At 43.1% G+C, this 17,433-nt stretch overlaps 1 protein-coding gene across 3 annotated transcripts in view; it reads right to left on the bottom strand.

The window, feature by feature from the left end:
- LOC126416084 (transcription factor AP-4) overlaps positions 1-17,433 on the bottom strand; it is an 84,736-nt gene that overhangs the window by 3,239 nt on the left and 64,064 nt on the right. For all 3 annotated transcript variants that reach the window (XM_050083573.1, XM_050083574.1, XM_050083572.1), the window contains exons 3-5: positions 8,237-8,393; positions 7,329-7,606; positions 5,655-5,971 (exon numbers count right to left, since the gene is read on the bottom strand). In XM_050083573.1, coding sequence (XP_049939530.1) covers positions 5,655-5,971; positions 7,329-7,606; positions 8,237-8,393 — 752 coding nt within the window. The remainder of the gene's footprint in view (positions 1-5,654; positions 5,972-7,328; positions 7,607-8,236; positions 8,394-17,433) is intronic.

Here is a 17,433-nt window from a genome sequence, read left to right as displayed (position 1 = left end):
TTCCAATGAAAGTTTTTTGGCCCACCATTGACATCAAGCAGTTGATAATCGGCAACCTGTGTGTTTTTGTTGCCTGGAAAGTAGGACACCGATTTAATACAATGGCACAAAAAGTGTTGGATTTGCCTTTTGCACTTAAAATTCTGCCAGGGACTGCTGATTTTCTATTAGATGGACAGTAAGATCCCGAATTCTACTGTCTACATGGTCTTATCACTTGATGCACATAAATCTTTTGTGGTGCCAGAATCTGACAAATTTATGCAGATCAGGAGATGATGTGGGTCCTGCAAGCCACTTCATGAAAAGGAGTCATCTTCAGTTGTGAAACCCTACTTCCTTAGGCTCGCCTTGCATTCTAACACTCCCGTGCCCAACTGGTTTGGTGCCTTCCACGTCACATACTGCAAATGTTAGCTCACAGCAGATTCCCCTTCAATGTTCTCCCACACTCTTTCGGTCCACAAATTTCGCCATAGCTCTGTTTGGCAAGTTCCAGGTGATGAAGTGTATATAAAGCTTCTCCAGGGCCTCCAACTAGCCTTTTGTGATTCATATTCCACACAAGGATGTTTGTAAGTGCCGAGGATCGATTTCCTACTTCCTTTCCTCCATTTCTGTTGCTACTGTTCTGCAGATGTCAGCTGGCACTATACCCATAATTTGGTAAACTTTGGTGACAGGAGCTGGTCCTAACAAGCCAATCCTGATGCATCCAGTCTCATTCAAGGCTATATCCTCTTATCTGCAGCAGAATACCCAGCACTATAGTGGCACGGCACTTGTACAGAGCACTTCTGGTTGTGAGCCCCAGGTGGTGCCACTAAGTTTACAGATGAATAACGTTTTGCGCAGATGCTTTTAGCTTTGCTTCTTGATAATGATCTTCGACTGTGAGACTATGATCCAACTTTACTGTCAGGTGTTTTGGAGTTTCATGGTGACACAGTTGTTGCTCTCTCCAGACAATAGTTAACTTCCTCCTGGTTTCCCAATTTCTCAGACGAAAGGCACAGACCTGCATCTCTCTGGGATTTGGGTTTATATTGTTATCATAAAACTTGCTGATATCTTCAAGGGTTGCTGTCAGCTTCATCTCTACTTCCTCGATGGTTTTGCCTTGAGCTGCAGTTGCTGTATCACCTGCATAAGTAATGTTCCAGGGTTCATGGGTTGAACATTTGGGTTTATGTTGTACATCAGGGTTGTCAAAACTACCCTGACGGAGACCATTCTTCAAGGCTCTCCATCAGCTCCTCTTATTAAGCAGTGTGACAAGAAAACTGTTTCACTGAAAACACCAGATAAACTGTGTTAAACAGTACCGTATTTACTCGAATCTAAGCCGCACTTTTTTTTTTTGTTTTGCAGAGTAAGTGGAAGTTCTGAAAAATTTGGTAGGTGTCGCCACAACTAACTTCTGCCCTCAAATATATGTAGCGCTACACAGGCATGCTTTGCAGGCACAAAGATAAATACTGGCGCCAAAACCTCTGCGTCAGTAAATAAATTAAAAAAAAAAAAGTGGAAGACGAGCTTTTTCCTACGCCCCGAGTTTCGACCATTGCATTTTCATACATTATACAATGAAGTAAATACAAATTCCATATTGTTCATCTTCGAATGTAGCAGCATTTCAATGTACTACGAAAATCCGACTGGCAAGACTGTTCTGGATGTTTGCCAATATGGCCAACTCTACGTTCTGAATTTTTTCCTACCTGTGAGTAGAGATGGTTGCTAACAGGAACTTTCATGAATTGTGAATCACATGCAGTATTCTCTTCACCATAAGAATAATTCGAATATAAACATTTTGCCATGTATTTGTTTCGTGTTTGCTGCTATCTCATTTAAATTCTGTCTGCCTAATAAACTATGAAACTAGAGTGAGACGACGACAAATGCGGAAGAATATACATATCATGTCATGTTTATATTCGTATTATTCGTATGCCTAGTAGTGATACAGTCAGAAATGAAGCACGGCAATTGACTAGATTTTTAAATCTATGATGACTCTGATTTTTGTGCAGAACGTAATGTACTAATGAGGCGTTTACAAAGATTTTCAAACGGAGAAAATTTTTCGCTAAACTCTCGTTCAGAACATCTTCTGTCATACGCAGTCTATCAGAATGTGACAAACAATGCATGATACAGTACAGTAATGCATTTTCAGTTTAGAGTGACGTAAACACCTATAACAAAGAGAACGGCATTCATCAGATCAAAGAAAGATAAGCAATGAATTCAAACTAGACGAAGCACGTGAAAAAGGAAGGATACCATATAAATACGGACGGAGCGCTGACGCATAGCAATGGCTACCTGGTAAAGCTGAACTTCTAAGCTTACGACGAACTGTAGCTGTATCGTCATTCATTTGACCTAAATTGTGTCTCATATTACAATGGATCAACTTTGTTTCGATTTGGAGGTGCGGCCTAAAACTTTTCTCTCCCCTTGAATTTAGAGTCTCAAATTTCAGGTGCGGCTTAGATTCGGGATAATTTTTTTTCCTCGATTTCGAGTCTAATTTTTCGGGTGCGGCTTAGATTCGAGTGCGGCTTGGATTAGAGTAAATACGGTAGTTTTTTTATGATTAAATATTCCTTTCTAATCAACTTCTGGCAGCTGGCTGTCATAGATGGGTGACAGATCTATGAAGGTCCCTGTTTTATCTTTTCCTCTTTCGTATCTTATGACTATGTACTAGATTAAGGATCCAACAACAGCACAACTTTTCTGGGTAGAATACTTTATAAGGTTTTCATGAACATGTTTTAAGATGTGACTGAGGATTAGACTTTCCAAGACTTTAAACAGTTGTCAAAGAAGAGAAAATGCTACGAAGTGTTTTGGATCCTTTCCAGGGTTCAGAACTACTACGGCTTTAGCTTTGCACCAGATCTTAGGAACTTGTAATTTTTAAATGCAGATGTCCATTTAGATTAAGATCAATTGCTGTTACTGGCCCAAACACTTTAATTCATTTTGGTTTAGATCATCAAAGTTCTCAGCTTTACTATTCTCCACAGATTGGAAAACTATTTCCAGTTATTCAATGGTGAAAGCGGAACCAAGGCAATCTTCCACAGGAAGATTTCTTTGGTACTTACTGTTCTATAAGTCTTCCCATTCAGCAGTAATTGACGTGCAATATGACTGGGAGTTACATGACAGGCTTGGCAGAGCATTTGTTGGAGCACTAAAGTTTCCTCAACTGCCATCACTTACTGGTGTTCCATTTCAGGTCTAGTTAGGACACTGTACTACAGCATTTCTCTCTTCTCTTAACTGACACAGCATTCAAAAGATCCTCATCTGTCTGAATTGTTTCTTCATAGAATCAGTCAGCTTCAAATAGGTGTTCGTATTTCCGAAGGAGAGATCTTGAATTGTGATAGAGTCCAGGTATGTAAGACATTCTGCAGCCCCTGGTGAAGTATCTATGAGAGACAATTCTAATTTGATGAAACTATTATACATCCTTAGGTTCGGTTCAATATTTATGACTTTTTTTTATTAAGTATTAGGCAGAACTTTGCCCACTGTGTTAACTTAAAGTTAAATCTTAAGAAACTGGACATTTTCAAGTTTCACCGCTGCTGCAGCACTGCAGATAATTGGTCAGGCTGAAGGAGAGGCCCCAAAATTTTCTTCTTTGCATGCTGGGCAATGTGTTCACTGACGAAGATGTTACCTGGATTATAACTACCACACCATCACCCACTATAAGAGGAGAATAGCAGCTTCGGATATACATATCTACTCCGCTAGCCACCAAGCGGTGTGTGGCAGAGGGCACTATTCACGCCAAAGTCACATCCCCCCCCCCCTTCTGTTCCACTCGCCAATCGCGGGAGGGAAAAACGACTGTCTGAACGCCTCAGTATGAGCTCTAATTTCCCTTGTCTTTGAATGGTGATCATTGCGTGATTTGAAAGTTGGTGGTAAGAATATGTGCTCTACATCCTCGGCGAAGATCAGATTTTGGAATTTAGAGAGCAATCCCTTCTGTTTAGCGCGTCATCTATCTGCAAGTGTCTCCCACTTCAAACTTTCTACGAGATTTGTAACACTCTCACAATGGCTAAATGTACCAGCCACAAATCTTGCAGCTCTTCTTTGGACCTTCTCAATCTCTTGAATCAGACCCAACTGGTAAGGGTCCCATACAGATGTACAATATTCTAAGACTGGACGAACTAAAGATTGTAAGCATATTTTCCTTTGTTGAAGAACTACATCGCTTTAGGATGCTACCAATAATCCACAATCTAGAGTTCTCCTTACCCGTTACTTGAGTAATCTGATCGTTCCATTTGAGATCATTTCGAATAGTCACATCCAGATACTTGACGGGTGTTACCACTTCCAATGACTTGGCGTTTATTTTGTACTCTTACATTAATTGAGATTTTCGCTTCGTTATACGCAGTAGGTTACACTTACTAATATTGAAAGATAACTGCCAGTCATTACACCAGCTACTTATTTTCTGCAAATCCTCATTGATTTGTTCACAACTTTCGTGTGTTACTGTTTTCCTGCACTACAGCATCATTGGCAAACAGTCTACTGCCGCTGCCAATCCCATCAACCAGATCGGTTATGTAAATCGTAAAAAGCTGTGGACCTATTACGCTGTCCTGGGGAACACGATGTTACGCTTGTTTCTGTTGAAGTCTCCCCATTCAGGACGACATACTGCTCTCTGTTTGTTAGAAAACTTTCTATCCAACTGTATATGCCATCAGATAGACTGTAAGCACCTACTTTTTGGAGCAAGCCACAGTGCGGAACAGAGCCAAACAACTTTCGAAAGTCGAGGAATATGTCATCAACCTCGGAGCAGGTATCTAGAGCCTGTTGTATATCATGCACAAACAGGGTCAACTGTGTCTCGCATGACCGCCGTTTCCTAAAACCATGCTGGTTTCTGCAGATGAGCTTCTCAGACTCTAGAAAGGTAATTATGTCTTAACACAAAGTATGTTCCATGATTTTACAACAAATCTATGTCAGTGAAATTGGCCATTATGTGCATCCGATTTTCTACCCTTTTTACAAATTGCTACGACCTGGGCCTTCTTCCAGTCCCGTGGAACTTGTCGCCTTTCCAACGATTTCTGGCAGATGATGGATAAGAATGGAGCTATATTTGTAGCATAGTCAGGTATTAGTATCAGCCCAGTCTGTTCAGGCCATTCTTCGAGATTGTCTCCATTCTTATTCATCTCCCAGTAACCGCAAGATGTGCTATGACAGTTGAAGTCACCTGTGCTCAGCTTGAGATTGAAAATTAGGGTATTCCACAAACTTGAACTCTCACATTTGGTGATTTATACACTGATGTCAACATCCCAGACATTTCCTTTATTTTTGGTCTTGAGTCCTGTGGTGCTCTTGTATTAGTAAAATGTCCAAGATGTTCAATTGCAGGTGCCAGACAATTTAACTTCTTTATCACATGGCATGCATTCAATATTAACTGATATTTCTACGAGAGTTGGCGCTCAGTAATTAATGTTTATGGTAGATTAGCTTAACCAAATTCGAACTAAAGATCACCCACTGAGATCAAAAATGTCACAGCAACTTACAGATTGGGTCAGATTACAAGAAGGATCTGGAAATATAATATGTACCTGGATTGTGGTGTGACATCATCAGAGGCAGCAGGCGGTGACGGAAGTCGTTCTACTTCGACCTTTGGTTCTGCTTTGATGGCAGCTTCCAGAACACTCGGTAACCTCTGTGGCTGTGGAGTTGGGGGTGGTGTCGGTTCACGCACTTGTGGTGCTGGAGGTGGTGGTGGGGGTGGTGATGGAGGTGGCAACCCTAAGATGGGTGACGGGGATCGCGAAGTAACCACTTGTAGGTGTGCAACAGCAGCTGCCGTTTCCTGGAGATCCTGGATAGTTGCACCAATAACAGGGACACTGCCACTGCCACTGGTGACCACCTGCACAGAAAAGTACCAGTGTCACTCCATTTTAGCAACAGAAATATTAAAATAAATTTTTTCGACCACAAAGTTAGCACTATTTCACAAGACAGACGTATTTGCACTTGTTGACATAGGATTCCTAACCCCCCAGTAGTTGTGCCAAGACTCATAACATTAGTAGTTACTGCAGACTGTCAGTCAGCTTACAGTTTTATAAGTAAAAATCAACAACATAACTTTAAATATACAATTTAGTACATTTAAATTTTAGTGACAGGATGGAATTCCAAGTGTTCCGAAAAAAGCTGATAAGACAATAGGTACACAAAACCTCTTCGTCTACTCCAGCGTCTTGGGTTGTCAGCAGCATGTACTAATAAAGCATGGATACCTCCAATATTCAGTAGGAAATACAGCCATAGGCAATCAGTGAGTGAGTGCAGAGGAGGAGGAGATTAGTGTTTAATGTCCCGTCAACAATGAGGTCATTAGAGACTGAGCACAAGCTCCAGTTAGGGAAGGGTGAGGAAGGAAATCGGCCATGCCCTTTCAAAGGAATCATCCCGGCATTTGCCTGAAACGATTTAGGGAAATCAGGGAAAACCTAAATCAAGATGGCTGGAGACGGATTTGAACCGTCATCCTCCCGAATGCGAGTCCAATGTGCCAACCACTGCACCACCTCGCTCGGTAATCAGTGAGTGTTTCTGCCACTTTTGTCAATCTCTTCATCAATTTTTCATCATGGTGGGTACTGGGTAGAAGTAAAACATTTTTCCTGTTCTTAGGAGTAAATGATACAAGAGTACAACATTTTCTGAATGCAAATTTGAACCCTCTGGATGCTTACTTGGTTTCGTGAATTCCAGTGACAATGCCATTAACTGACCTGTCCCTAGCAAAACAATCTGACATACAGTAACACCCCAACAATAAGAAACTCCTAGAGAAATGAGTATAATTGGCTATAATGGCTCCCTTTTACTGTTTCTCCAGAAGTCAAAAATGCAAATCTTATCAACTGCTGCTGCTTGTGCAGGATAGTCACTCCACTGTTCTTGATTATTTCACCACTGCTGCTCTAAACAAAACAAAACAAAGGAGTAACACAGTCCTGCTGACAACAGGAATGTACTCAGGTCATGTGATTCCTAGGTCCAAAGAGATGAAAAGAAAGGGAATAAATCCATTCGTGGGGAATGAACATGCGAATACTGCAGGGTTAAAGATAATGTTTAGACTGTACTGCGAAGAGAGAAATTCACTGGATGACAAAATACCAGCTCAAGATCAAAATAACAGGTTTCACACAATTTAACAATGATATTCTGTAGTCCGTTCTGTGTAATGTTTCTGGTAATTATCTACTGACCTGGTGAGGGGTGGGAGATTCATGATGATAGTGAAGAGTAACTTGATGTGAGAGATCCCTCAATTGTTTGGGATACAACTGACTTTCCAGTGCGCGGACTTGGTCCTCTAGACGCATTCGAAGTTTACGCTCTCTATCCAAAGAGAGCCTCAGTTCTATGAGGTCGCGTTCGCGACTTGCTTCGGCTGCCGAAACGGCGGCTCCTCCGGGAACTGGTGCTGGCTCTGGAGACATGCTACCGATGCCTTCATCTGATGACTCACTGACAACGACCATACCTGTAGATAAAATGAGAAGGTGTTGTAGAGAAATACATGCTTTGGAAATACAGTTTCCTAAAATACTGTTCATTGAAAAAATCTTTCTAGGATACATGTTTCTTACGTTTTGTCCATTAACTAATTACTTAATTATTTACTAAATGAATAAACACTATTTTTAAACGATTCTAGACACAACAAATACCTACTGATGATTATGATTAGAAGAAGAAGAAGAACTCTGAATTAAGAACACTTGTTTTATGAACAGTCTTAGTGAAAGCCAGACATTCATGACCATTATAAACTAAAGTAACTCCATCCAGTTTTAATAACTATACGGAAACTTTCATTTTCAGTTACTATTACAACACTGCTTCCCACACGTCTGGCTCTGAGCACTATGGGACTTAACTGCTGTGGTCATCAGTCCCCTAGAACTTAGAACTACTTAAACCTAACAAACCTAAGGACATCACACACATCCATGACCGAGGCAGGATTCGAACCTGCAACCGTAGTGGTCGTGCAGTTCCAGACTCAAGCACCCAGAACCGCTTGGCCACACCGGCCGGCCCCACCCGTCTACATCAAGTTCTGTCAACTTTAATTCTAGAGTATTACAATACCAACCAAATTTATACTCACTCGATTCAATTTTCCTGCGCTTGACTGATGCAGTTTGCTCATGCTGACCCTCCTGCCTATTCAGTAACCTTTTCAGGTGGCAATTCTGAGACAGTAGGCTAGTTTTTTCCTGTTCTAATTGGTATATATACTCTGCTGTCTGCTGAAGGATGGCAGCCTAGAAAAATGATAAAAAAATAGGTCATAAATTTATGGATCACAGAAAATAGAAATATTTGCAACAGCATCTTTTTCACGAGTGGTAAAAATTTCAGAAAGTCAATTCAATTGCTTTATAATCTCGAGTACAATACACCAGTATGAAAAATTTAACATTAAAATGATATACATGAAATAGGTTAGTACCAGAACTGATTAGGAGGTACTAGGTACTCCACAGTACTTCACAACACGAAGTTCACACTATATGGATGAAAGATGCATTCTGTGGCTGTCTGTAGTTGTATGCCAGATTTTTCGTTTACCATTAAATGGCAAGCATGTTCGTGCTCAATTTATACACTGTTTTTATTATGGTCTTTTTTTTTTTTACTGTAACCTGTAAATTAATTTACAAACCCTTGAAAACCAATTGACTTTTAAAATAGGTCCTGTGACACTTCATAGTAATTCCCCTTAGACACCAGCTTTTGTTTAATTACTTTTAACATCAGATGACTGCCGAGTATCGATATAATGCAGCTGTCAGCAAGACGATGCAGCTTCCATCTAAACTGGACACCTTTTTTTAATGATCTTGTGTTAATGGCAAAAGACTTCATTTCTGCTTCTGTACTCCACAAGCTACCTGGCAGTGTGTAGCAAAGGCTACTTTGTGAAACATCGTCAATTCCCCATTTCGCTTGTACCAGTCGCACACGTTTGTACAAAGAGTTACTGCTGGTAAACATCCATGTGTGCTCGAATCTCTCTAATTTCATCTTTGTGGTCTTTCGCAAGATATATGAAGGATGAAGCAACAAATTGGTTAACTCTTCTCTCACAATTTTAAAGTAGACCATACTACGAGGCAGATTGTGTCTCTTGCAGCATCTGCCACAGGAGTTGAATGACCATCTCAGTGCTGCTTTCGTGCTTACTAAATGAACCTGTAACAAAATGTGATGTTGCTCTTTGGATCTTCTCTATTCCTTCTGTCACTCTTGCCCGGTACAGATGCAAGACCGATGAGGAATATTCAAGTAATGAGTTTTGTAAGCCACTTCCCTTGTCGATGGGCTGCACTTCGTGAGGATTCTTCATTTTATGTGGTTGTTCCACTTCAAATCAACCCGCATTAATATTCCTACAGACGTGGGAGTAACTGCTTCCACAGACTGCTCTGTAATCGTGTAATCATACGGAGGGTTTTGTCACGCCAGTCTGTAAGCCTTCTTGAACTTAGAGAGAGCATGACGTGTAGAGGAGAATATTCTTAGTACATATAGGAACGATGTGTTGCGTCAGGTTGTGCCCACGGAGGAACAGCTGTCTTAAGAGGTCGCAGCTGCACTTGCTGTAGAGGCAGGTGGCTGCTTCCTCCTCCTCCTCCACCTCTCTTGCCTTTGCCAACAGGTGTGAATCTCCTCTTCACTAAAGCCCCCCCCCCTCCCCCCAACGGTTCTGTTACGCATTTGTTCGAGTTCGTCGAGACTATTAGATGTATGTTTCGAGCACTCCAAACCATGGCAAGCTACAAATAATTATTCTCACTTTTTAAAACCAGAAAATTATTAACTGTCGACATCGCATTCGTTCTTGCCAATGAATAAAAAAGGAATAGATTTTCAAATTTTATTACATGATAAAACGAGAGAATTTTTTTTGTTTAGCTGGCCCATTTAATGTCGCCATCGAATAGTTGTACCTTTTCGGTTACCAAAACCAGAGAGGTAATGAATCCACTATCGTGATTACTTGTGACAGGCACGATTTGAAGCGCATGGGTGGAAACCGTAACCACAGCTTGATAACGGATTATCGCTGTGAATGATGCAAATACAGAAAAGCTATTTTCATCTGTCTTCAACTTTCTTGGTATCTTGTATTTCGGCTTAGTCCAAGTCTTCGTGTCTCGACATCCACGCGGCAGGTGTTCGAGGCTGTTGAGGAACCAGATACTGGTCCTCGGGTTCAGGCTTAAAGCCAAGCGGCGGGACACAGTTGCGAGGGTCAAACCGCGGCCTTCCGCCCAGCTTCAGTTGCTCGCCGGACCTTGTAGGGCGACCGCGTCACATACATGGCGACGCAGCGCTGCCGTGACCCCACGCATCCACACAAGGGTCTGCAGCTCAATGGCTAAGGTCGTATAAACGAAGAAAACGTCATGTGAGAGTCAGAAACGACGTGTTTTTTCAGAAACAACTACACCTTATCACACCGCAAGTTTGTTACCTGAACAATGGAAGAGAAGTTGACACAGAGTGGGCACTGAAAAATTAAACGGGGTGTTCCGACAATTTTTTTATTTTTTTTAAATTTTTATTCTGTGAACAGGCACACAACAAACGACTTTACCTGGACACACGGTGTACTGTAAACATTGTGCGGAATTCACTAAACTTATGAACAAGTGACTTTCACAACACAGCTGCCGCATATTTCGAGTACAACCATAAACCATTAGTAGCCGTCATCGGTCGAATATCATATCGTGGGTGGATGTTAAGGGAGGAGTCAACGAGGAAACCCAACACGGGTTTCAAATTTCTTGTGAACGTAATAGTTCATGGTCTCAATAAACCTGCGTACATAGATTGTCTGTGTTTTGGTTACCATGTTCCGCGAGCTACCGCAGACCAGTTAAACTAAGTTTATTATCGTCGCTCTTATACAGTAACATTTTGTAATTATATTCAGGCATTATGTTCAATTGAAGTAACGCGGTATGCGGCAGCGAATCCAAATAGGACACACTTTTAACGCGACTTCAACGGTGCACGTGTAAATCTAGGAGATTTGAAATTGCCCTATAATTCTGCACGAAATCTACAGCAGAAAGTAGTATCGCTCATGTGCGTTGCGCGTAAGTATCTGACATGTATCACTACGTGGTAAAGGTCTACTCTATTAAATCGTGCTCAGTGTCTTGGAAATTTCCAACTATATTTCAGCACAAAATTCAGAAAAGTGTGCGCCGTATTTGATTTGATAATCATTCCGCCCTCCGGGAAAAACACACCTCTCACGCTGCGTCTGTTTCCAGCAAGGCAGCGGCGGCCCCTGTCAGAAGAACTCTGCGCACCGCCGTGACGACTGAGTGACACGCCGCGTGTCACAAAGGCGGCTGCGCCCCACCCTTCAGGGGGCAGCGAAAAAAATACGGGCCGCGCGCCGTAGCGGCAGGTCAGGGAGGCCGGGCACAGCAACTCATTCACGCCGGCGACGCTCGGCTCGACACGGCTGTCCGGCTGCACCCCACGCCCACACCCGGCCGAGGCAGCCAGGAGATTTTTCCGAACGCAAGAATCAAGCGCACGCGTTGCAAAGTAACGTAATGATCTCCTCCGTGGCAACCAACATGTGTTCAGAAGACACCGATTACGTGAAACCTAACTCGCACTTTTCTCACGCGACTTACTGAATACTCTAGATCGAGGCAGGTCAGTTAGATGCAGTACTTCTAGATTTCCGAAAGGTATCAGCACCACATCCTCGCTTATATGCAAACGTACGATCGTAGAGGTCGTCAAGTGGAATTTGTGGCTGAAATGAGGATATTTTAGTAGGGAGGGTGCAGCACGATATCTTGGATGAAGGTCAACAGATTAAGCTAACCTCGGGTTTGCCCCAGGGAAGTGTGTTAGGACCCTTGCTGTTCATGTTGTATGTTAATGACCTGGGGGACAATATTAAGAGTAACCTCAGACTTTCTGCAGATGATTCAGTTATCTACAAGGAAGCAGTCAGACCTTGATAAGATTTCGAAGTGGTGCAATGATCCAGCAGCTTGCTTCTTTAAAGGTTTGAAAATGTCAAACTGTGCAATTCACAAAAAAAGTTGCATCCTACGAATATAACATTAGTTAAGTCTAACATGGACTCTCTAAACTCGTACAAATACTTGGACATAGCACTTCGTAGGGGCATGAATTGGAATGATCACATAGGCTCAATCTTTGGTAAAGCAACTTGCAGACTTCGGTTTGATAGAATGCTGAGGAAATGCCGTCACTCGAGGGAGATTGGTTACAAATCACTCGTCCGGCCCATCCTAGATTACTCTTCGAGTGTGTGGGGACCCTCGCAAAAAAGTGACAACGTATACGGAGAAGAGCAGCACGAATGGTCAACAATATGTCTGACCGGTGGGGGAGTGTCATCGAGATTCTCAGCCATGCATTCAACAGTGGTTTGCTGTGTGGTACAGATGTAGACATTTCCCGCAAACTTAGTTATTGACTTTTTCCTTACCCACCTAACGCTGCAGCTACGTAGATGCAACGTACATGGCAAACACGTGGGCGGTTTCGCACATAAATAGGCTTCAGGTATATGTAATTCAGTTTCTCTAATAAAAATGAAATGAACGTGTGGCATTGTTGGCCGGGAGGCCCCACGCGGGGAAGTTCGGCCGCCGAATGTAAGTCTTATTTCGGTCGACGCCACAATGGACGTGCCGGTGATGAGGATGAAATGATAATGACAACAACACAACACCCAGTCCACGAGCGGAGAAAATCTCCAACCTTGTTCGGGGCGGATGTCCCATGACGCTTGCTGTAGTTCATCGCTGATCCATTCACTCATATTTTTTTTAAAAAATTACAGAGGGCAGATAAGGCTCTGACCGAACACGCTGAGCTACCGTGCCCACGCCACGCAGCTAAGCAGACGGACAGTTTTTCTGATGTTGGTACACGTCAGATAACAACGAAAAGTTCGTCGCCAACACAATTGCATCCTATATTGTTGAAGGTTTATTTGGGGATCATCGTTTTAATTTCAACAATAAAACATGCTCATATTTCTCTTTAAGTCCTATGTGAAGGTCATCACAAGTGCCACAAAATTACATATTTAAGCTCATATGGTACTGGATAAATGACATTTAAAGACTTATGAAAGATTATTGCATTTTCACAAGAACTTACACTGAAAATTCTGGGCGCCAGTTAATCAATCTGCATTGAATGCACACTAAAAATGGATCTTTGCAGCATTTGGAGAACATTATGCAACTGATTTTGTGCGTTGGCTTGACACTGTAGCTGAAATGAACGCCCACACAAAAAAACAATACAAGTATTTTATAGAAAGCATTGCGTGAATAAACCAAAAAGGGCAGTATAAAGTACTTGTCTCGCCTTAAAATAGTGTTACACAGTTATTTTTTATTCTCTTTTTGTAGGGGTGGGGGCGGACTGAGGGCAGCGTGGCTCCTTGTGGTGCTTCACAGTACGCAGTAATTTAGTCCAGTGATGGGTGGTTCAGTGACTGGTCGTTAATTATGCTTTGTGCCGAGTATTCGATACAGTGAAGTGAGAAGTACAGCCCATCCTCCCCCCACCCTAGTACGTGGTTCGGTGAAATGAGCCGTCGTCACAGATAATCACTGGCTGTTACTGCTCGAGGGGGACGTAATTACTACTGTCCAACACGGCAATGCTGCAGGGTAGAATGCTTGATACGCACATTCGCGCGGCAGTCAACACTTGACCAATAACTAAACCATTCCGCTCCACTTGTTGCTTCCTCATATTCGGACACACTCAGTTATTCGTTACTGGATTCAATTACTAGCCTTATGTGCACTGTGACTTCCACTTACCCTTAGGATTCACAACGGCAATGGAGCGTTAGGCAACTCTTCTGTACATCGACTACAATCAGCATCGTGACTAAGCTTACTGTAGCATACCTGCTGTTAATTTGGGATGTAAGTGTATGACTTATCAGACTCAAATGACCGAAGGTTTCTGAACGTAGCACGGCATTTTCCCAACGGTTCCAGCTCTGATTTTGTGTTCGTGTGCAGTGAAGATATCTTGGTGCGTAAGACTTTGTATATTATGTTTAGACAACGTGGACCTGACGTTTTACTGAGTTTGGAGTTAACATAGAAAACCACTGGCTCTCGTCCTAGTCACATCCCTCAGAACACCCCAACTGTTGATCACAATGTTATGGGGAATTAAAAAAAATTATTAGGGGCGAAAATGTGATGGAAAATGCTTCTGGCTTTGTTGCCTTATTTAGTTAGAATATATTCTACGCACTTGCTGTTCCGGCTGTATGGCTTCTTTTGAAAGGATTATCTTGAACTAAAAGTACTGTGGCCGTGCCAAATGGACAAGTGATCTGATGGCAGACCTCTCCCTTCAGATGTTTGGGAAATGTGTGTTCGGTAATAAAAACAGAGTTAAAAAATTTTTTAAAATCGGGTATCATCCTGTTTAAAATGGCATAACAGACATCCGTTTTACATGCAGAGCACGGCGCGGGCGATAAGGCGGCACGCGCTCCTGTTGCTGGTGGAATAATTAAGTAACGGTATTATATGGAAACAAAACAATGAAATTCGGTACTACACCAGGAATTTTGAGCGTGACGATCTGCACGAGCCTACTGCATACTGAGTCGTAAATATATTAGCAGAAGTTACTCATGACACTGAACGCGCCCGGCACAGTTTAACCACCTATTATGGGAAAGTATACGGCTGGCGCGTCTGTTTCCGCGCTATCGTAATCCACACAGCGCATCCTAGTGGAACTGCAAACTCACGGCCACTGCTGCCAACCGCACCACCTGACTCTTCCCCGCCGCGGCGGGCTGGCGCGCCAAGGTCACGGGCACTATTGATAACGGCGGGGAGGTGGTCGTTGGCGGCGTTACGCAACGGCCACCAGCGGCGGCACGGCGCACCCAAACAGCAAACTGCGGCGGCGGCGGCTTGCCTCTGCTCTCGTGGGCCCTGCCGCCGCTCCTAATAATAGCACGCGCACTTCCCGTCGGCTTGCTCCTAGGGGCTCGGCCCCTTTCACGCGCCTTACTGCGGCGCCCATGCAGACGCGGTACTCTTCGAGTCTCTAATGTTTTTATATCTCTGAGAAACCGCCAATGGAATAATTTTCTTTGTTAGGAGGCCTCCACTCTTGTTACATCGATTCACGTTTCCTACATCCGATCAGTTCTGACAGATATCAAACCATCATTCAAATCTGCTCATTAGCGTCGCAATCTATTCTAAATTATTCTTCGAGTGAAAGTATGGTAGACAACGAAAATGTTTTGCGTCATAGGACCCTATTTATAATGAGAAAAATTTACATTTTACTTCATTATAATGATTCAAGGGGTGAAATAGAGTAGAAGAAATAGACATGAGAACACAGATGTACAACATTTAACTGCTCACAAAGTAACTGGCAAACTTTTACAATATACATTGAACATGAGCAGCTCGGTGGGGAGCAGCTAGTGTGGGGAGGCACGGAGAACTTCATCCAGTAGAAGGAAGGGCGAGACTAATATTGCCATATTTTATACAAATAATTTGGCCAGTCTTTAACCATGTTATGCCACAAGCACTAAATTTTATACGCGACATAGCAACGTCTTATATTCCAGAAACTTGATGTTATCCATTGTGTGTAAGAATTCTGTAATAATAAAAACTCTGTGCTCCACATTCCAGGGGTAGGAGTGTGGGGCCAACAGCACGAGGGTGCTGCAAGTACCCACTTTGCGTCCTGCGTCCCTCCCCCCTTCTCAGCCGCCCACGTGGATTACATGACGCCGAACCTCATGGTTGAAACGATGCTAAGTAAAAAAAAGTCATTTTCGGTGACTCCCTGCCCAATCCCCACTCTTTCAACAGCGAAGAAAAAAAAACATTTTTTAAAAATTATAGTCTCTGGTGGTAGGCTAGCACGAAAAGCCAATTACACTTATTTACTTTTTCGTTTTTTCCCCTTCACTTCTGTCCGCAGCTAATTCCTCTCACTCTTAGCTGACTAACATCCGTCAACTTTCTTCATCCGGAGACATGATGCAAATGCGACTCATCAAGACAGGAGTATAGCCGACAACACCAATACTCAAATTTTACCGCCTGTCGTCTTCCTAATACAAGTTTACCAAATTTTACCTCACTAAGTCCCTGCCTAGTCTCTCTCTCTCTCTCTCTCTCTCTCTCTCTCTCTCTCTCTCTCTCTCTCTCTCTCACCCTCGCCTTACTTCAGTCAATTTCACTACCATAGAATGTGAATTGTTAGTCGTAATTACATTTCTATTGGCTCCGAGAAAAAAACAATTATTAAAATTCAAACATCCTGATGATCGGCCAGTCAAATAAGTGACAAGTACTTAACTCAAGGCTGCGTACTCTTTTCAGATTATTTACCGAATATTTTTCATCGCTAACATTGAAACGTTAATACGAGAAATAAAAAAAATAATTTCCGCAAGGACCTTGCGTGAACACAGGACGTTAACTTACCGAAGATGGGGAAAACTAACTCGACTTCGTTGGAATGTTTTTTCCTTGCGTTTTTAATTCCGTTTCTTAAAACTAGGTTAGTGCACGTAACATCGACTTCTAAAATGAGCTACTACGACTGCACTTGTCTAAAAGTATGGACTTATTTTTGACGCGGGAACCTAATGCAGTTTGACGGACGGTGACTTTCCCTGGACAACGGATTGGCGAGGTCTGCCTATTTTACGTTGGATATAACAATAAACGGACAAAAACGCCCATCGATTAGGGAAAAAAACCAGTTCACATGCACTAGGAGCATAGCAAGGAAATTAAATCCACAGAGCTTCTGTGCAGAAATGAGACAGTGATGCAACTTTGCTGAAATAATCAGACTACTTTCAGAGGAAACGGACGCTGCGCTCCTTTCCCACGCGGCAATCCCGGCGCGCACAGCTGTGCTACACGCCCGGTCCGACTCGGCGCCGGAACACAGCGTGGCGGCCGCCCGCTGCTGGCTGCGATGTGGCAACGGCGGCGCGGCGCCAGGTGAAGGAACTAACGTCCTTCTGCTGCCGTCCCGTCCCTTCCCTTGCCATCGCTTCGCGTCGCGCTACACTGCAGTCGGCCGACGCCGCAGCCGTTGCACCGCCCAAGCGCTAACAACCAGGGAGGTCGAACGTTTGCCGTTCTGTGAGTGCATCCTCCTGCGAGCACGCCAGGTGCTGCAACTAGACCGAGAGTTAAATGACTACCCAACATCAATCGCGAGGGAGTTTCACCACAGAGAGGCACC

This window comes from Schistocerca serialis, chromosome 8, assembly GCF_023864345.2.
Source record: "Schistocerca serialis cubense isolate TAMUIC-IGC-003099 chromosome 8, iqSchSeri2.2, whole genome shotgun sequence".
Classification (NCBI taxonomy): Eukaryota; Metazoa; Arthropoda; class Insecta; order Orthoptera; family Acrididae; genus Schistocerca; species Schistocerca serialis.
This window is presented reverse-complemented; position numbering and strand designations above follow the sequence as displayed.